Source organism: Enhydra lutris, unplaced genomic scaffold (assembly GCF_002288905.1).
Source record: "Enhydra lutris kenyoni isolate GAN:26980312 unplaced genomic scaffold, ASM228890v2 scaffoldscaffold35, whole genome shotgun sequence".
NCBI lineage: Eukaryota > Metazoa > Chordata > Mammalia > Carnivora > Mustelidae > Enhydra > Enhydra lutris.
In genome coordinates this window covers 4429360-4450169 of record NW_019154119.1, presented here as the reverse complement: position 1 = coordinate 4450169, position 20810 = coordinate 4429360, and the positions used below count along the sequence as shown (strand labels likewise).

The window sequence follows — 20810 nt, the reverse complement described above, 5'->3', positions numbered from 1 at the left end:
AAGCAGAGGGAGAGGGAGAAGCAGGCTCCCTGCTTAGCAGGGAGCTCTGACAGTGTGGGTGGATCCCAGGACCCCAGGATCATGACCTGGGCTGAAGGCAGGCAGAAACTTAACCAACTGAGCCACCCAGGTGCCCCCTCTTTTTTTTTTTTTTTTTTTTTTTTATTTTTTCCTTTTTTTTTGGGGGGGGTTTAAGTGTTTTTTTGTTGTGCTAAATGGGATAAAAACAATATGTGCGGGGCGCCTGGGTGGCTCAGTGGGTTAAGCCGCTGCCTTCGGCTCAGGTCATGATCTCAGGGTCCTGGGATTGAGTCCCACATTGAGCTCTCTGCTCAGCAAGAAACCTGCTTCCCTCTCTCTCTCTCTCTCTGCCTGCCTCTCCGTCTACTTGTGATCTCTCTCTGTCAAATAAATAAATAAAATCTTTAAACAAAACAAAACAAAACAAAACAATATGTGCCTTTTTAGGTCATTGTGAGGATTGAATGAGTTAATTCATGTAAAGTACTTAAAATAGTTCTCAAAATATATTAAATGCTTAATAAATGTTAGCTATTAAGAGAAGCTTTATAGCATATCATAAACAAGATGTGGAAGGCAGATTAATAGTGTGTTTTTTTTTTTAAAGATTTTATTTATTTATTTGACAGGCAGAGATCACAGAGAAGCAGGCAGAGAGAGAGGAGAAAGCAGGCTCCCTGCTGAGCAGAGAAGCCTATGTGGGGCTCGATCCCAGGACCCTGGGATCACGACCCGAGCTAAAGGCAGAGGCCTCAACCCACTGAGCCACCCAGGTGCCCCAGATTAATAGTGTTTTAATGTTGTCTTCGCCACTTACTACCTCTAACCTCATGTAACTTAACCTTTCTGTGACTCATTTTCTTTCCTCTAAAAATGTGGTTGAGAGTATCTTACCTTATAGTTCTGGCACAGTATGAGAGCTGTAAAAATATTATTTATGGAATCTGAGAAGTTACACTTCAGGACATGTATGAATTTTCTGTATGACTTTAAAAAGTTTGGTCAGAAACCATCTTTCCTGTCAAACCAAATCTTCAGTAATATTTCTTGATAAAATACAAATGCAAAATGAAAACTAGTAGATGGAGGGTAGGCAAAAGGTATAAACTTTCAGTTATAAAATAAGTAATGAGAATGTAATAGATAGCATGGCAATTATAGTTAAAAATATTCTATGCATATTGGAAGGTTGCCAAAAAAATTACATCTTAAAAGTTCTGATCACAAGAAAAATATTTCTCTGTGTATGGTGATAGATGTTAACTAGACTTACTGTAGTAATCATTTCATAGTATATACAAATACAAATCATGTTGTACACCTGAAACTGAGATGTTGATTATACCTCAATTTAAAAAATAGTACTGAGGGGCACCTGGGTGGCCCAGTGGGTTAAAGCCTCTGCCTTCGACTCAGGTCATGATCCCAGGGTCCTGGGATCTAGTCCCGCATTGGGCTCTCTGCTCAGCAGGGAGCCTGCTTCCCCTCCTTCTCTCTGCCTGCCTCTCTACTTGTGATCTCTGTCTGTCAAATAAATAAATAAAAATATTTAAAAAAAAAATAGTACTGAATGTCAGACTACTACAAATCAAAAATCTTCAGTGGGAAATCTCATTCTGTGAAGTATACAATCAATCAAAACTATGATTAGGACTGTTCTGGTACATTATCGCCTTTAGTTTCGAGTGCTTTCTGTTGGGGCACTGGATTGCTCAGTTGGTTAAGGGTCTGCCTTCAGCTCAAGTAATGATCCCAGGGTCCTGGAATCGAGTCCCATTTCGGGCTCCCCACTAAGTGCAGAGTCTTCTTCTCCCTCTCCTCCTGTCCCTCCCTGCAACTCATGCTCTTGCTCTTTCTCAAGTAAATACATAAAATCTTTAAAAAAAAAAAAAAAGTGCTTTTTATTACCAGAAGATACATAGTAACCCCTTATAAAGCTATTTTGAGGGGCACATGGCTTAGTTGGTTAAGCATCTGCCTTCAGCTTGGGTTGTGATCTTAGTATCCTGGGGTCAAACCCTGCATCGTGCTCCTTGCTCTGAAGGACAGGAGCCTGCTTCTCCCCCTCCCTGCTGCTCCCCTGCTTGTGCTCTCTCTCTGTCAAATAAATAAAATCATCAAGAATTAATAAATAAAGCTATTTTGAGCTTTTGGGGAAGAATTTTTTTTTTTTTTAACTCTGGACCAGCAATTTTCGACCTGGTAAGATATTTTTTTTTTTTAAGATTTTATTTATTTATTTGACAGAGAGAGAGAGATCACAAGTAGGCGGAGAGGCAGGCAGAGAGGGAGGAAGCAGGCTCCCCACGGAGCGGAGAGCCCAACGCTGGGCTCGATCCCTGGACCCTGGGATCATGACCTCAGCTGAAGGCGGAGGCTTAACCCACTGAGCCACCCAGGCACCCCGACCTGGTAAGATTTTTGTCCTGCAGAAGATATCCGGCAATGTCTAGAGATGGTTTTAGGTATTGTAACACCGGAGGTGGGGTGGGTGGAGTATGCATGATCTGGGCATCTAGTGGGTAGAGGCCACGGATGCTACCAAATATCCTACAATAATAGGGCAGCACACAACAAAGAATTATCCCTCCCCAGATGTCAATAGACTGAAGTTGAGAAAACCCTGCTCTGGACCAGAAAGGTTAATGACTTCCCAAGTTCACATATCTGCTAGAATCTTAATTTAGAAGTGGGTCTAAACTGTGGAACTGGAGGCATTTCCGTTCAGGACCCTTTAACTAGAAATTCATGTAAATTTTTGGAAAAGTAATGGTAGTGCTTAATATTCTTTTTTTGTGTGTGTAGGGTTTGTGAAACAGGATCTGACAACCAACCTCTTAGTGATGATCGACAAAGAAATTGTGAATATTTTGTTGACAGCCTTTTTGAGGAAGCTGAGAAGGTCGGTGCCAAATGCATGTCTCCCACTGAACAGAAAAAACAGGTAAATGTACCTACTTTTTTCTCCTCCAGTGTTTCTCAAAATAGAGACCATATTTTGGGTCCATGAGTTCAAAACTGTTTTCATGATAATAGTAAGATATTGTTTACCCTTGTCGCTGTGTTGATTTTGTGCTCATACTACAGAAGTGATGGTGGTTAAGACTGACAGTGCCTTGGGAGGGGCGCAGGCAGTGACACCAGACTGTACTAGTCATTACCGTATTTTTTGCTTGCCATCTGGTGGGGAATATGCTAGTTGCTAGTAAGTGTGTCTTTGATGAAGCCGGGCTTGGGATAGCTTTATAACACAGTGTGTGTGGGGAGAGTGCCTTGGAAGTAGATAGCTTAAAACCTTGCAAGCCTGAATTTGCCTTTATTCTGTCTTCACACTTGATTGATAGAATGCTGTTCTGGTAACTCAGCCTTTGTTGTGGGTTTTGTTTTGTTTTGTTTTAAGATTTATTTATTTATTAGAGAGAGCACTTGTGCATCTGTGTGAGCGAGCAGGTGGAGGGACCCAGGAGAGAGAGAGAGAAAGAATCCCAAGCAGACTCCATGCTGAGCAGGGAGCCCCATATGGGCTCTGAGATCAGGACTCGAGCTGAAACCAATGGTCACTGGTTAATTGACTGAGCCACCCAGGTGCCCCATGGTATCTGAGCCTTTGTATGTGGCACGTTTTTACTCACTGAAAGCTACTAGAATCTTTAACTCTGTGTTCTTTTGGGCCTTGATGGTGGGTCCTTTTTTATTCATTCAATCTGGAAACTCATGTTTTACCATTCTAGGACATTTTCTTATGTTGCTTTATCGGTATTTTGCTCTCCTCCATTGCTGGTCTCTCTAGAATGCTTTTACATACATATTGGACCTCTTGGATCAAGCCTCTTAATTTTTTATTGTTTCTTCTGTGTTCCACCTCTTTGTAATTTTGTTCTACTTCAATTGGGATCTATCTTTGACCTTATATATATCATATAAGGTCAAAGATATATATAATACATATATTACATATATCAGTCTTTTTATTCAGTTTCCAATTTCAGTTTCTAAGAGCTCTTTTGTTCCTGAACATTCCTTCTCTTTCAGATATTATAGTCTCATAAGAGTGTATTATCAATTTTGGATTTTTGTTTTTGTTTTTTTCTTTTAAATAGGCTCCATCCCCAGTGTGGAGCCCAACACGGGGCTTAAACTCACAACGCTGAGATCAAAACCTGAGCTGAAATCAAGAGTCTGGACGCTTAGGGGTACCGGGGTGGTGTAGTGGTTTAAGTGTCCAACTGTCAGTTTGGCTTGGGTCGTGATCTGGGGCCAGGATTCAGACACTTAACCAACTGAGCCACCCAGGCGCCCCTGTTTTTCAGTTTCGTCTGTTTTCCTCAGTGTCTTTATGAAGGAATAGTTCTTTTCCTATTTGCTTTGTTCTTTTATGTGAATACCCTGAGAGCAGAGACTTGGTTATAATGGGCAATATAATTAAATGGTTAAAAGTATGGATTTGGGGCGCCTGGGTGGCTCAGTGGGTGAAGCCTCTGCCTTCAGCTCAGGTCATGGTCTCAGAGTCCTGGAATCAAGCCCCACATCGGGGGCTCTGCTCAGCGGGGAGCCTGCTTCCGCCGCTCCCCCCCAGCCTGCCTCTCTGTCTACTTGTGATCTCTCTCTCTCTGTCACATAAATAAATAAAAATATCTTAAAAAAAAAAAAAAGTGTGGATTCAAGGGGCGCCTGGGTGGCTCAGTGGCTTAAGTGCCCTCTTCTTTTTTTTTTAATTGTTTTTATTAACATATAATGTATTATTTGCCCCAGGGTACAGGTCTGTGAATTGTCAGGCATATACACATATCACATACCCTTCCCAATGTCCATAACCCAACCACCCTCTCCATACTACCCCGCAGCAAACCTCAGTTTGTTTTGTGAGATTAAGAGTCTCTTTTTTTTTTTTTTTTAAAGATTTTATTTATTTATTTGAGAGAGAATGAGTGAGAGAGAGCATGAGAGAGGAGAAGGTCAGAGGGAGAAGCAGACTCCCCAAGGAGCTGGGAGCCTGATGCGGGACTTGATCCTAGAAGTCTGGGATCATGACCTGAGCTGAAGGCGGTTGCTCAACCAACTGAGCCACCCAGGCGCCCGATTAAGAGTCTCTTATGGTTTGTCTCCCTCCTGATCCCATCTTGTTTCATTTTTCCTTCTCTGTCCCCCAACCCCCCCACTCTGCCTTTCAGATTCCTTATATCAGAGAGATCATATGATAATTGACTTTCTCTGATTGACTTATTTCACTCAGCATAATAACCTAGTTTCATCCACGTCATTGCAAATGGCAAGATTCCATTTCTTTTGATGGCTGCATAGTATTCCATTGTGTGTGTGTATCTTTATCCATTCATCTGCTGATGGACATCTAGGTTCTTTCCATAGTTTGGCTATCGTGGACATTGCTGCTATAAATATTCAGGTGCACATGCTCCTTTGGATCACTACCTTTGTATCTTCAGGGTAAATACCCAGCAGTTGCTGGGTCATAGGGTAGCTCGATTTTCAACTTTTTGAGGAACCTCCATGCTGTTTTCCAGAATGGCTGCACCAGCTTGCATTCCCACCAACAGTGTAAGAGGGTTCCCCTTTCTCCGCATCCTCTCCAACATCTGTTGTTTCCTGACTTGTTAATTTTAGCCATTCTGAGTGGTATGAGATGGTATCTCACTGTGGTTTTGATTTGTATTTCCCTGATGCTGGGTGATTGGAACGCTTTTTCATGTGTCTGTTGGCCATCTGTATGTCTTTTTTGCAGAAATGTCTGTTCATGTCCTCTGCCCATTTCTTGATTGGATTCTTTGTTCTTTGGGTGTTGAGTTTGATTAGTTCTTTATAGATTTTGGATACTAGCCCTTTTTATCTGATATGTTGTTTGCGAATATCTTCGTTTGTCTTTTGGTGTTGTTGACTGTTTCCTTTGCTGTGCAAAAGCTTTTGATCTTTAGGAAGTCCCAATAGTTCATTTTTGCCCTGGCTTCCCTTGCCGTTGGCAATGTTTCTAGGAAGAAGTTGCTGTGGCTGAGGTCGAAAAGGTTGCTGCCTGTGTTCTCAAGGATTTTGATGGATTCCTGTCTCACATTGAGGTCTCTCGTCCATTTTTTAGTCTATTTTTGTGTGTGTTATAAGGAAATGGTCCGCATTTTTCTGCATGTGGCTGTCCAATTTTCCCAACACCATTTGTTGAAGACTGTCTTTTTTCCATTGGACATTCTTTCCTGCTTTGTTGAAGATTAGTTGACCATAGAGTTGAGGGTCTATTTCTGGGCTCTCTATTCAGTTCCTTTGATCTATATGTCTGTTTCTGTGCCAGTACCATACTGTCTTGATGATTACAGCTTTATAATAGAGCTTGATGTCTGGAACTGTGATGCCACCAACTTTGGCTTTCTTTTTCAACATTCCTCTGGCTATTCGGGGTCTTTTTGGGATTTTCTCTTTGTCACTGAGACTTGTAAGTTTTACTATTAGATAACGGGGTGTGGACCTATTTTTGTGGATTTTGAGGAGGATTCTCTTTGCCTCCTGGATTTTGATGCTTGTTGTCTTTGCCAAATCAGGGAAATTCTCTGCTATAATTTGTTCCAATATTCCTTCTTCCCATCTCTCTCTTTATTCTTCTTCTGGAATCCCGATTATTCTAATGTTGTTTCGTCTTATGGTATCACTTACCTCTCAAAATTTCCCCTTGTGGTCCAGTAGTTGTCTCTCTTTTGCTCAGCTTCTTTATTCCCTGTCATTTGGTCTTCTATATCCCTAATTCTCACTTCTGCCTCATTTATCCTATCAGTAAGAGCCTCCGTTCTTGATTGCATTAATACCTTTTTTTATAATTTCAGCTTGGTTAGATTTTATTTCTTTTATTTCTCCAGAAACGGATTTTATTTCTCTAGAAAGGGTTTCTCTAATATCTCCGTGCCTTTTTTGAACCCGGCTAGCGCCTTGAGAATCGTCTTTCTGAACTCTAGATCTGACATTTACCAATGTCTGTATTGATTAGGTCCCTAGTCGTTGGTACTGCCTCTTGTTCCTTTTTTTTTTTTCTTTTCTTGTAGTGAGTTTTTCTGTCTTGTCAATTTATTCAGATAAGAATAAATGAACGAGGGGCGCCTGGGTGGCTCAGTGGGTTAAGCCTCTGCCTTCGGCTCAGGTCATGGTCTCAGGGTCCTGGGATCGAGCCCCGCGTCGGGCTCTCTGCTCAGCAGGGAGCCTGCTTCCCCCTTTCTCTCTGCCTGCCTCTCTGCCTACTTGTGATCTCTCTGTCAAATAAATAAATAAAATCTTAAAAAAAAAAAAGAATAAATGAACGAGGGCACCTGTGTGGCTCAGTGGGTTAAGCATCTGCCTTCGGCTCGGGTCATGATCTCGGGGTCCTGGGATCGAGTCCACATCTCATCTCGGGCTCTCTGCTCAGCGGGGAGCCTGCTTCCCCCACTCTTTCTTTGCCTGCCTCTCTGCCTACTTGTGATCTCTGTCTGTCAAATAAATAAATAAAATCTTAAAAAAAAATGAATGAATGAGAGAATAAAATACTAAAACGGTGGCAAATACCCCAGAAAAAGTATGCTAACCAAATCAGAAGAGACCCCAAACCGGGGGGGAGAAGAAAGGGAGTAAAAAGAAATGAAACAATATATGTATATATGTTAGATTGGTGAATAGAACACAGCCACCCACTTGATTTTGTATTTTGGTCTCTTAGAAGAAACTACCTCCCAAAATTTTAAAGAAAGAAAAGCTTATATATATACAAAAATAAGGGTAAACACAATGAAGGGATGGGATATGACTGTAAAGATAAAGGTTTAAAAAAATTTCTAAAAAAGGAGTGCATAAGATAAGTTGGTTGGAAAAAGAAAGAAGAAAAAGAAAAAAAAAAGAGCAGAGAATGTGTTCAGGCTGGAGACTAGAACAAAGCCCTGTGCTAGATTTAGGGTATATTTTGATCTATTAGAAGAAATTATATCCCAAGATTTTTTAGAGAAAAAAAAATCTATATGTATACAAAAAAATAAGGTTAAATACAATGAAGGATAAAATGTGACTATGATAATGAAGGTTTTAAAAGATTTTTTTTTTTTTAGAAAGGTACTGTTGTTGTTTTTTAAGATTTTATTTATTTATTTGACAGAGATCACAAGTAGGCAGATAAGCAGGTTGGGAGAGGGGAAGCAGGCTCCCTGCTGAGCCGAGAGCCCAATGTAGGGCTCGATCCCAGGACCCTGAAATCATGACCTGAGCCAAAGGCAGAGGCTTAACCCACTGAGCCACCCAGGCACCCCTAGAAAGGTATTGTTAAGATAAACTAGTTAAAAAAGCATTAAAGGGGCGCCTGGGTGGCTCAGTGGGTTAAGGCCTCTGTCTTCGGCTAGGGTCGTGTTCCCAGGGTCCTGGGATCGAGCCCCACATCGGGCTCTCTGCTCAGCAGGGAGCTTGCTTCCTCCTCTCTCTCTCTCTGCCTGCCTCTCTGCCTACTTGTGATCTGTCAAATAAATAAATAAATAAATCTTTAAAAAAAAAAAGCATTAAAAGAGGAAAAGTTTTAAAAAATAGAATAAGAAAAAAAAATAAAATTAAAAAAAATTTAACTTTGCAAGACTAAAGGATCATGGGGAGAAAGCCATGAATTCCATGCATTGCTTTCCCCTAGCTCTGGAGTTCTGCTGTTCTTCTTGATCTGTGAGCTTGGTCTTGGCTGGATGTTTTTGCTGATCTTCTGGGGGAGGGGCCTGGTATAGTGGTTCTCAAATGTCTTTGCCTCAGGAAGAATTGCACACTGCCTTTGCCAGGGGCCAGTCTAAGAAATCTGCTCAAGTTCACTCTTGGGAGTTTTTGTTACCTGAACACTTTTCTGTAGAGCTCTGGAGGACAGGAATGAAAATGGTAGCCTCCCAATCTCCGGCCCCATAGGAGCTGAGAGGTCAGGGCCTGCTCCTCAGTGCGCCCTCAGAGAAAAGGGGTCAATCCATCCTGTCTCCCTGGTCTCTGGCTGTGTTCCGAGCTCACCTGGCCTGTGACTGAGCATTTCTGTCTCTGGCGCACAGCCCTGTTTGGAGTCTCCAAACGCAGCAGATTCCTGCCTCCAGAGGAGAAAGGTGAGTCTCCCTGCATCTGTCACTTGTGGGGTCCCTTCTCAATGAGCAGTGCCCTGACTGTGCCTCGAATCACAGTTTAAGATAACCCCAAGCTGAGAGCTCGCTCCTCCACTGCATCTCTGTAGTTGGCGTCCCTGCTCCAATACCTGCAAGCTCTGCCACACTCAGACACCCCTGATCTTTCAGTGACTCTGCGGGTCCTGAGATCACACTGTCCTTGCAAGGGCTCCACCCCTGCGTAGCCCCTGGAGTGACATCCCTCAGTGGAGCAGACTTCTAAAAGTTCTGATTTTGTGCTGCGCTGCTCCACCGCTTGCTGGGAGCCAGCCCCTCCCCCCACGGTCTGTATTCCCGTCCTTTTCGGATTCATTTCTCTGCACAGCCTACCTTTCAGAAAGTGGTCAATTTTCTGTTCCTAGAATTGCTGCTCTTCGTCTCTTCGATCTCCTGTTGGGTTTCTAGGTGTTCAGAATGGTTTGACAACTATCTAGCTGAACTCCTACGACCTGATGTCCTTTCAGTCTGCTACTCATCCGCCTTCTTGCCTCTTCACCTAAGTGTCCTACTCTTAATCTCAGCTCAGGTCTTCATCTCAGGATTGTGAATTCAAGCCCCACGTTGGGCTCCATGCTGTGTGTGGAGCCTCCGTTCTCCTGTTTTGTTTTGTTTTTTTTAAGATTTTATTTATTTGAGAAAGAGCATGAGAGGGAGAGGTAGAATCTGAAGCGGACTCTGCACTGAGCACAAAGCCCAACGTGGGGCTTGATCCCACAACCGTGAGATGATGACTTAAAAAAAAAAATGTGGATTCAAGCCCCAGCTCCACCCCTTACTGACTGTGTGACTTTGGATAATTTAATCAATCTGTGTTTCCATTTCTCTCTCTATATAAAGGGATAATAATACCTACCTTGTGTGGATTTTGGGAGGGGTAAATAAGTTTATATAGGGAGAGTGCTTTAAATAGGATTTGTTACACACTAAATACATAGCTAGGTAGGTAGATGTGCTAATAATATATGCTATCGTTACTATGATTATTTTCCTAACATCTTAATGGAGTGTTTCTTACTTAGTAGGTACTCAGTAAATGTATATTGAATAAATGCTGAAGACAAGGGAGAGGTTCTACTAGTCTGATATCTTCCTTCCTTCCTTTACTTATTTATTTGAGAGAGAGAGAGAACATGCAGTTGGTAGGGGAGGGACAAGCAGACTCCCTGCTGAGTAGGGAACCCAATTCAGGGCTCATGGGATCATGACGACCTGAGCTAAAGTCAGATGCTCAACCAGCTGAGCCACCCAGTCACCCCTGTTCTGATACCTTCTAAAACAGTTTTTTTGTTGTTGTTTGTTTTGTTTTGTTTTTAAGATTTTATTTATTTATTTGACAGAGACACACAAGAGAGGGAACACAAGCAGGGGGAGTGGGAGAGGGAGAAGCAGGCCTCCTGCTGAGTAGGGATCCCAATGCGGGGCTCGATGTGGGGCTCTTTTCTAGGACCCTGAGATCATGACCTGAGCTGATGGCAGACGCTTAACAATGGAGCCACCCAGGCACCCCTTAAACAGCTTTTTAATCAGTCCTGCATTTAATCTAAAGTAGCCCTGAATTAAGTAAACTCTGTGCCCAACATGGGGCTTGAACTCAAAACCCCGAGATCTAGAGTTTCGTGCTCCCTGACTGAGCCAACAAGGGACCCCATATACATTATTTTTGGATATTTTATATGTGATGTTCGCTCTTAAGAATGATACATTAGATTTTGGAGAGGGTTTAGGGGGATTGGCAGAAGGTGGTCAAAAGGCATAAACTTCCAGTTTTAAGATAAGTAAGTACTGGGGATACAATGCATAATGTGATGACTATAGTTAACACTGCTCTGTGATACCATAGGACAGTTAAGAGAGTAAGTCCTTGAAGTTCTCATCACAAGGAGAAAATTCTTTTTTCTTTTCTTTTCATTGTGTTTGTATAAGATGATGGATATGAACTGAGCCTATTGTGGTAATCATTTCACAATATATATAAATCAAACCATAATGCTGTATGCATTAAACTTACATAGTGATATGTGTGTTTCTGGAGAAAAAATTGTAGTTGTGCTTGGTAATGGATGTTGACTAAACTTACTGTGGTAATCCTCTTCAGTATATGCATATATGAAATCATTATGTTATATGGCTAAAACTAATGTTATATGTCAGTTATATCTCAGTTTTTACAAAGGAATGATACATAAAATATATACAATAGAAAAATTTTCAGACTTTTAATCTAGAATATTTTATTAATAATGCATTTTGTTTCTTAACTGCTTTGCAGGTGGATATAAGTATAAAATTATGGAAAAATGGATTCACAGTCAATGATGATTTCAGAAGTTACTCTGATGGTGCAAGTCAGCAGTTTCTGAACTCCATCAAAAAAGGGTAAGTAGTCTTTGTAAATAGAAGGATTATTTTAGGCATGTTTCATTTGGAAGAATCCATGTTATTGAATATAACTGTAGTTGGCATGAATCCCAGAAGCACTATAAAAATATGGATAAATTTCATTATGTAACTATTAAAAACTTCTGTATACCAAAAGACACTTACATATAGTCAGAAGACAAGTGCTGGACTGGGGATACTTGTTACATATATGAAATGCAGATGGAATATGTACATAATTTTTAAAAATCAGTAAGAAAAAAGGGACCTTTAATATATTTGTACCATTTTATCTACTTAATAACAGAATAGCATGCATTTGGTAAAATGAATGACATTTGTATATTAACATGGGAATATTTCTGTGGTATATTGTTTTTAAAAAACAGTTTGCAGGGGTACCTGGGTGGCTCAGTTGTTAAGCATCTGCTTTAGGGTCAGGTCATGATCCCAGGTCTTGGGATCGAGCCCCACATTGGGCTCCCTGCTCAGCAGGAAGCCTGCTTTTCCCTCACCCACCCCCCTGCTTGTGTTCCCTCTCTCACTGTGCCTTTCTCTATCAAGTAAATAAATAAAACCTTTTTTAAAAAATTAAAAAAAAAAACAGTTCACAGAATACTGAATAGTGTATATAGATCAGTACCATTTGTGGAAAAATAAAATAATTACATGGAGTTTTAATGTATGTATAGAGAAAAATCTAGGAGTTGTAACACCAGTTTTGCCGGGTTTTGTTTTGTTTTGTTTTGAAGTACGCTGTAGGCCCAACATGGGGCTTGAACTCACGACTGCAAGATCAACAAGAGTTCCATGTTGGGGGTGTCTGGCTGGCTGGCCTGATACAGGGCTCAATCCTAGGACCCTGGTACCATGACCTGAGTCAAAGGCAGACGCTCAATGGACTAAACCACTCTGGTGTCCCTATTTTTTTTTTTTAAAGACTTTTTTATTTTCAGAGAGAGAGCATGTGTGCACCGAGAGGGGGGCAGCAGAAGAAGGAAAGAAGCAGACTCCCTGCTAAGTGTGGAGCCCCATGCAGAGCCCCATGTGGGGCTCAATGCAGAATCGATCCCACGACCCTGAGATGATGACCTGAGCCAAAATCGAGTCTGGTGCTTAACCGAGTGAACCATCTGGGTACACCTATTATTATTTTCTAAAGATCTATTTAGGGGCACCTGGGTGTCTCAGATGGTTAAGCTTTTGCCTTTGGCTTAGGTTATGATCCCAGGGTCCTGGGATCGAGCCCCACATCAGGCTCTCTACTTGGTGGAGAGCCAGCTTCTCCCTCTACTTCTGCTGCTCCCCCTGCTTGTATTCTCCTACTCTCTCTGTCAAGTAAATAAAATCTTTTTAAAATAATAAAAAATAGGGGTACCTGGGTAGCTCCGTCGGTTAAGCAACTGCTTTTTTAGGTCATGATCCCGGAGTCTCAGGATGTAATCCCGCATGGGGTAGGAGGTCCCTGAGTTTGCTTCTCCCTCTGACCCTCCTCCCTCTCATGCTCTCTCTCTCCCTTTCTTATTCTCTCAATAAATAAATAAAATCTTAAAATAATAATAATAAATAAAGACTGACTTATTTGAGAGAGAGAGTGCATGCTCCTTCAAGCGGGGGGAAGGCAGAGGGAGAGAACATCCAGGCAGCTCCCTGTTGAGCAGGGAGCCCAGCGCAGCTTGGTCCTAGGACCATGGGATCATGACCTGAGCCTGCAACTCTTGATCTCAGGGATGTGTGTTTGAGCCCCATTTGGGTATTAAGGTTACTTGAAAATAAAGTCTTAAAAATTAAGCTACATTTAGAGGCACCTGGATGGTTCATTTGGTTCAGCCCCGAGCAGGGAGCCTGTTTCCTCCCTGCTCATGCTCTCACTCACTATCTCTGTCTCTCTCTCAAATGAATAATAAACAGAATCTTTTTTAAAAATTACATTTAGTTTTTGTTTTGTTTTGTTTTTTTAAAATTTTGTTTATTTGACAGATAGAGATCACAAGTAGGCAGAGAGGCAGGCAGAGAGAGAGAGAGGAAGAAGCAGGCTCCCTGCTAAGCAGAGAGCCCGATGCGGGGCACAATCCCAGGACTCTGGCATCATGACCTGAGCTGAAGGCAGAGGCTTTAACCCACTGAGCCACCCAGGCGCCCCACATTTAGTTTTTTTTATTGTAAAGATTATATGTGTCTTATTTCTATATATTTTTCAATTCTGTTTGCATTCTGAGAGTAAGTTTTTTGGAGAAAGAAAAAAAATCGGGAGCTTTATCACTCTGTTTCTTTACCTTCCAAGGGAGTTACCTTTGGAATTACAGGGAATTTTTGATAAAGAGGAGGTGGATGTTAAAGTTGAAGACAAAAAAAATGAAGTATGTATGTCAACGAAGCCTGTATTCCAGCCCTTCTCAGGACAGGGTCACAGACTAGGAAGGTGAGTGGGCTCATAATGTGCTTTCCACATACAGGCTTGACTAATGTTCAGCTTGTCATTATTTTATGATACAGACCCGCTCTGTAGAGCTTATCATTTCTCGCATTGGAAATGAGATTTTTCATGTTAACTTTTATGAGGACTCCTGTTTATCTTAGTGTAAATTAACATATGCTGGCAGTACACTAAAAAATCATGAAGGCTTTTTAGATTTTACCAAATTAAAGGACCTGTATTACTGAGGACTTCAGACAGAATTGATGGGTAAATCATTTTTCTCCTTTGCACCCACCAACTTGAGCATAGCTATTAATGTTACAGAGTACATATGCTAGCTTCAGATTATAGGGTTACATTTTATAGTTACCAGTGCCTTTAGCATTTATGTTCTATATTACGTATCTGAATTTTGTGGTAATAAAAATGAAAAAATGCATAATAAAATTAGTACCCCTATCAAAGCCTTTAATTGTTAAATTTTGTAGTCTTCATCATATCTAACTGTGCTTTATGACAGTTTACAAAGAGGTTAGGTGTGTGATTATTTTGATGAATTCTCATAGATTATCAAGATTGATAAAATTATCTGTATATTCATCCACACATACAAAAATACTCACATGTGACTTACAGAATGACCAGGAAATACTTTGCTTCATTTGTTTCCCCCTTTATAATCCAAGGACTAATTTCTATAAAGAACTTAGAATTTTGTTAGTGTTTTTATTTATTCATTTATTTAAATATTCTTAGCACCTAACATGGGGCTCAAACTCACGACCTTTTATCAAGAATCCCAGTCACAAGCTCTTCCAACTGAGCCAGCCCAGCCCACTCCCCCACTTTGTTTTTGTTTTGTTTTACTTGTTTGTTTATTTTTGTTTTAAGAACTTATTTCTTACGGAAATTTTAACCTGGGGAGTAGTAGATAAAGGTAAAGTCTATAGATCTTTCAACCCTATTAAATTGTCTATTCTGTAAGGCACTATTAAAATAATTATAATATATTTACATAGCACTCTACAGTCTTACAAATTACTTGGATATGTATAATTTCACTAGGATCCTACATTCATCATATATGAAGGACATAAGTAATATTAGTATCTTTATGTTATTATTCAGGAAACAGCTGTGACTGTAATAACTTCCTAAAAGGTACACTTAATGTAAAAGTTTTATAGTATTTGTTCAGTGATTAAGTTCTGCTTAATGAACAACTTGCACCTGACTTTGTTGTCTGGCTTTAATAGTGCCACACCAAAAATTGTTTCTAAGGCAAGGAGTATTGAAGTTGAGAATAAAAATAATTTGTCCGTTCAACTAAACAATCTGGAACCCATCACTAATGTGCAGATCTGGTTAGCCAATGGAAAAAGGATTGTCCAGAAATTTAACATTTCTCACAGGTGAGTCTTTCATTTCATTATTTGTCTGAATTTTTTCATGTTTAAATTTCTTTTCAGTTCAGTTAGCAGTTTTTAAGAACTAACCAAGGATCTTACCAGTTCTCTAAACAATATGTCATGACAATAGAAGTTTTTGGACATTAATGAAGTACTTTCAGTTTGTTTTATGGATTATCATTTTTATCAATTGATTGGCCTTCCTGTATAACTAGATACGTAGTTTTTTTTTTCTTTTAAGATTTATTTCTTTCAGGAGGGGAAGGACAGAGGGAGAGGAAGAGAGAGAATCTTAAGCAGACTCCCTCATGAGTGTGAAGCCCAACACATGATTCTGTCTCATAGCCCTGAGGTCATGACCCAAGCCGAAATCAAGAGTTGAACACTTGGGGTACCTGGGTGGCTCAGTCAGTTAAGCATCTGTCTTCAGCTCAGGTCATGATTCCAGGTCCTGGATTTGGGCCTCGTGTCAGCCTTCCCTTCTCAGCATGGAGTCTGCTCCTACCTCTGCTGCTCTCCCTGCTTATGCTCTCTGTCTCAGACAAATAAAATCTTTAAAAAATAATAAAATTACATATTTAGGGGAACCTTGGTGGCTCAGTCAGTTAAAAATCTGCCTGTAGCTCAGGTCGTGATCCCAGGGTCCTGGAATTGAACCCCACCTCAGGCTCCCTGTGCCTCAGGAAGCCTGCTTTTCCCTCTCCGTCAGCCCCCTCCATGCTCATGTTCTTTCTCTCTCTCCTTTTTCCCTCAAATAAATAAATAAAATCTTAAAAAAAAAAAGATTCTTTCTCTCCCCACCTTTCCCTTTGCCTCTCCCCACACACTGTCTTTAAACACACACACACACACACACACACACACACACACACAAACATAACTAGCTCAGAATATATTTTAGTATACCTTATTTGCCTTTTCCCTGATCATATCTCTTTTCATTTTGTGCAAGACATACTGTATTCTGAATTTATGTTAATCATTTTCTGCTTTTATTCATAGTTTTATCAAGTACAGACATATCTTAAAAAAATACTGAATTGTTTTGCTCATTTTCAAATAATTAGTTTGAATTTTAAAACAGTCATAAAGGGGCACCTGGGTGGCTCAGTTGGTTAAGCAACTACCTTTGGCTCAGGTCATGATCCCAGGGTCCTGGGATCATGACCTGAGCCAGAGACATATGCGGATTGAGCCCCATGTCAGGATCCTTACTCATCAGGAAGCCTGCTTCTCCTTCTCCCTCTGTGTGCTACTCTGCCAGCTTGTGCTCTCTCTCTCTTTCTGTCAAATAACTAAATTTTAAAAAAAAAATCATAAATTGGGGCTCCAGGGTGGCTCAGTCAGTTAAGTATCTAGCTCTTGGTTTCTGCTTGGTCATGGTTTCTGGGTCATGAGATCGAGCCCTTAGTTGACTCTGCGCTCAGTGCTGAGTCTGCTTGACATTCTTTACCCATCCTTCTCCTTCCCCTTCTTCTTTTTTTTTTTTTTTTAAGATTTTATTTATTTATTTGATAGAGATCACAAGTAGGCAGAGCAGCAGTGGGGTGGGTGGGGGGGGGGGAGAAGCAGGCTCCTTGCTGAGCAGAGAGCTGGAAATGGGCCCCAATTTCAGGACCCTGAGATGACCTGAGCTGAAGGCAGAGGTTTAACCCCCTGAGCCACCCAAGTATCCCATCTCCTTCCCCTTTTTCTTCTCTTCTATTCTTCCCCCTACCCCCTGCTCCCACTCTGCCTGAAATAAATAAATCTTAAAAATAAAATCATAGGGGTGCCTGTGTGGCTCAGTGGGTTAGGCCACTGCCTTCGGCTCAGGTCACGATCTCAGGGTCCTGGGATCGAGCCCCACATCAGGCTCTCTGCTCAGCCGGGAGCCTGCTTCCCTTCCTCTGTCTCTGCCTGCCTCTCTGCCTACTTGTGATCTCTCTCTCTGTCACATAAAAAAATAAAATAAAATTTTAAAAAAGATAAAAATAAAAAAAATAAAATCATAAATAGAAAAGTTTTTAAAACACTATAAAGAATTTTTTCCCCATAGGCTTCAAGAGTAAGTTGCTAATCTGATGACCATCACCCAAAATACTTTCTTGTGTGTGTGTGTGTGTCAGAGAGAGTGAGCACAGGCAGACAGAGTGGCAGGCAGAGGCAGAGGGAGAAGCAGGCTTCCTGATGAGCAAGGAGCCCGATGTGGGACTCTATCCCAGGACGCTGGGATCATGACCTGAGCTGAAGGCAGCCGCTTAACCAACTGAGCCACCCAGGCGTCCCCAACCAAAATACTTTTGTGTGTTTGTGTTTCCCACAGAGACTTTATCACATATAACCACATTTTGGCCATTTGAGAATTTAACATTAATACACTTCTATGAGCTAATATTTGGGCCCTATTCAAAGTTTGCCATTTAATCTGATATCATCCTTTTTACCCAAAGGCCATTCAGAATCACACATTACCTTTTAGGTGTCACGTCTCAATTTGAAATAATAGTTCATCATACTTTTTCTAAGAAACCCTGGTTCTTTTTAGTGGACAGTGGTGCCGAGAAGCCAGGATCTGGGTAGTAGGTATGCTTACTGCTTGGTGGCACCACTCCCAGGCTTTCTGAGTGGAGAGAGCTATAACTGTATACACACATATATATACATACATACGTACCCATTTACATGTGTATTTTCTATGTCTTTGCATAATGAAAAGCATGAGTTCACATAGATACCTCCAGACTCAATAAACCACCATTGAGTTTATTCCAGTTTTTTCCTTTCCATATGTATAACTTAATTTCTTCCACAGTGAATAGCCGGGCTTCAATTTTTTTTTTTTTTAAGATTTATTTATTTATTTTAGTAATGGTAAGGGGAGGGGTAGAAGGAGAGAAATCCTCAGACTCCCCACCAAGCACGGAGCCAATGCTGGGCTCAATCCCAGGACCCCGAGATCATGACCCGAGCCAAAACCAAGAGTCAGACTTGGTTAACCAGCTGAGCAACCCAGGCACCCCTCGATTATTCTTAATATAGTTACTGATTGATTAATCCTCCTCTGTGTAACCAGTCTCTTTTTTCCCTGTTGCCACCTCCCCCACTTGAAGAATTCTTCACTCTGCTTGGTCTTTATCCTGATTGAGTTCCCGTTTCAGTTCCTTTATCTTCCTGCTGCATCTCTGACACATCCCCCAGGCCACAACACCCAGTGTCAGTGACTTCTTCGTGCTCGCTGGCTCTGACACTCAGTACCCCTCTTCCCCCCCATGCCTGCTTAGTCTCTTCACCGCTTCCTGGTTCTGACATGCTGCAGTCGGCTGCTCCTTCCAGCCCACTCCGGGCCACTTCTTCTCCTACCCCTCAATTTGGATATATTCCTCACCCTACTTTGCTTCTGACGCTCTGTCCTGGACAACTTCTGTAGGACGTACCCCTAACCTGGCTTACACTCTGACCACCCCTGCCTTACCTCCCCCTGCACTGACACCCTCCTTCTGCTTCTCAGGCTCTGACACCAGGCAGGTGGGCAGCTTTCCCGTACAGATGCCTTCTGAACCCTGCTTAGACTGATTACCTGTTCTGGGCAACCTCAACTCCTGTCATCATTTCTGGCTCCCATGTTCTGTGCTCCTAGTGGCTTTTGGGTCCGGTTCAGTAAGGGGAAAGAAATGCTGTTTTGCTTTTTATTTAAAATTGACATGAATGGAATCATATGTGTTATACTACAATTTTTTTTGAGACTCATCCATGTTGATGTGTATTGCTGTCCCTCAGTTATTTTCTATACTATATTCCATTATATGAAATCAGTTATCCATCCTATTTTTGTTAGTAGTGTTCTAGGTTTCTATTTGTTTATGTGGATGTATCAGTCAGCATTGCTCAGTAAACAGCCAGAAAAATCTCATGGCATGGAATAATAAGTATTATGTGTCAGTTGATGTGGATTTGCTGATCTCAGCTGGGCTCATTCATATGTTTGCAGATCATTTAAGGGAGCACTAGTTTAAGCTACAGATCTGAGTCTAGGTCTACTCCTGTGTCTCTCACCCTTGAATCATCACCCTGCTTGTCAGTGTTCTCATAACAGGGGCAGAGGCACAAGCGCATTTACTTGTATCACTGTACTAACATCCCATGGACTAGAGCAAGTCACATGGCCAAGTCCTGTTTATTGTACACTTTGTAGAAAAGACTAATTTCCTGACCTAACTGCTGTAAAATCTTTTTTGTAAAGCAGATGATCTGTTCTGGGCTCTTCATTCTATTTGAGTGTTCATCTAACTTTGCTTTTGCCAACTCCATGTTCTCTCTCTCTCTCTCTCTCTCTCTTTTTTTTTTTTTAAGATTTTATTTATTTATTTGACAGACAGAGACAGTGAGCACAGGAACAGAACACAAGCAGGAGGAGTGGGAGAGTGAGAAGCAGGCTACCCGCCGAGCAGGGAGCCTGATATGGGGCTCGATCCCAGGATCCCGGGATTATGACCTGAGCCGAAGGCACACGCTTAATGGACTGAGCCACCCAAGCACCCCTCCACTTTCTCTTAATTACTATTACTTTTTATTTATTTTTTTTTAAGGTTTTACTTATTTATTTGACAGAGAGAGATCACAAGTAGGCAGAGAGGCAGGCAGAGACAGAGGAAGCAGGCTCCCTGTCGAGCAGAGAGCCTGATGTGGGGCTCGATCCCAGGACCCTGAGATCATGACCTGAGCTGAAGGCAGAGGCTTAACCCACTGAGCCACCCAGGCACCCCTAATTACTATTACTTTTTAATAAAATTGAGTTACTTCTTTATTTTCCTGCGTATTTTATCAGTTAGCGGTAGAGCTGTCCTAAAATCTACAGCTATAATTGTGGATTTGTCTATTTCTCCTTTCTTTCTGTTAAAATTTACTTTATATATGTTAAAGCTCTGTAGTTAGGTCTGTACAGAGGTAAAATTGCAGTTTTTTTCTGATTAATTGACCTTTTTAACACTGAGAAATGTCCCTTTTAATCCCTGATAATTTTTTGTCATAGTTTACTTTATCTGATACTAATATAGTCACATAAGCCTCTTTATGATTAATGCTTGCATGGTGTACATATCTTTCTCTTTAATTTCATTATATCTATGTATTTATGTTTCTGTATATTTAAAGGTATTTCTTGTCAATAGTTACTTGAGTATAGTTTTTATGTCTAGGTTAACAGTCTTTTTTGATTCTTGTTTTCTGTTTTGTTTTTAGCTACTACCTATTGAATGTTTTCTATATATTAGGCTCTCTTCAAGGCATTTCACTTACATTATTTCTAAATAGCAAACTACCCTGCACAGCAAGAATCAGAGAGCTGATGATCATAATAATAAAAGAAGCATGTGTTCATAATTTTTTAACAATTTCTTTATAAGAGAGGGTGGGGAGGGGCCACAGGGGAGAGAGAGAATCTTATGCAGACTCCACACCCAGCGTGGA

At 41.1% G+C, this 20810-nt stretch overlaps 1 protein-coding gene across 4 annotated transcripts in view; it reads left to right on the top strand.

The window, feature by feature from the left end:
* The window catches only part of LOC111154172 (UBX domain protein 2A), a 52764-nt gene that overhangs the window by 20305 nt on the left and 11649 nt on the right, over positions 1-20810 (top strand). For 3 of the 4 annotated variants that reach the window (XM_022513602.1, XM_022513603.1, XM_022513601.1), the window contains exons 3-6: positions 2827-2965; positions 11425-11531; positions 13819-13956; positions 15210-15365. In XM_022513602.1, coding sequence (XP_022369310.1) covers positions 2827-2965; positions 11425-11531; positions 13819-13956; positions 15210-15365 — 540 coding nt within the window. The remainder of the gene's footprint in view (positions 1-2826; positions 2966-11424; positions 11532-13818; positions 13957-15209; positions 15366-20810) is intronic. The other variant, XM_022513605.1, reaches the window with a different exon arrangement.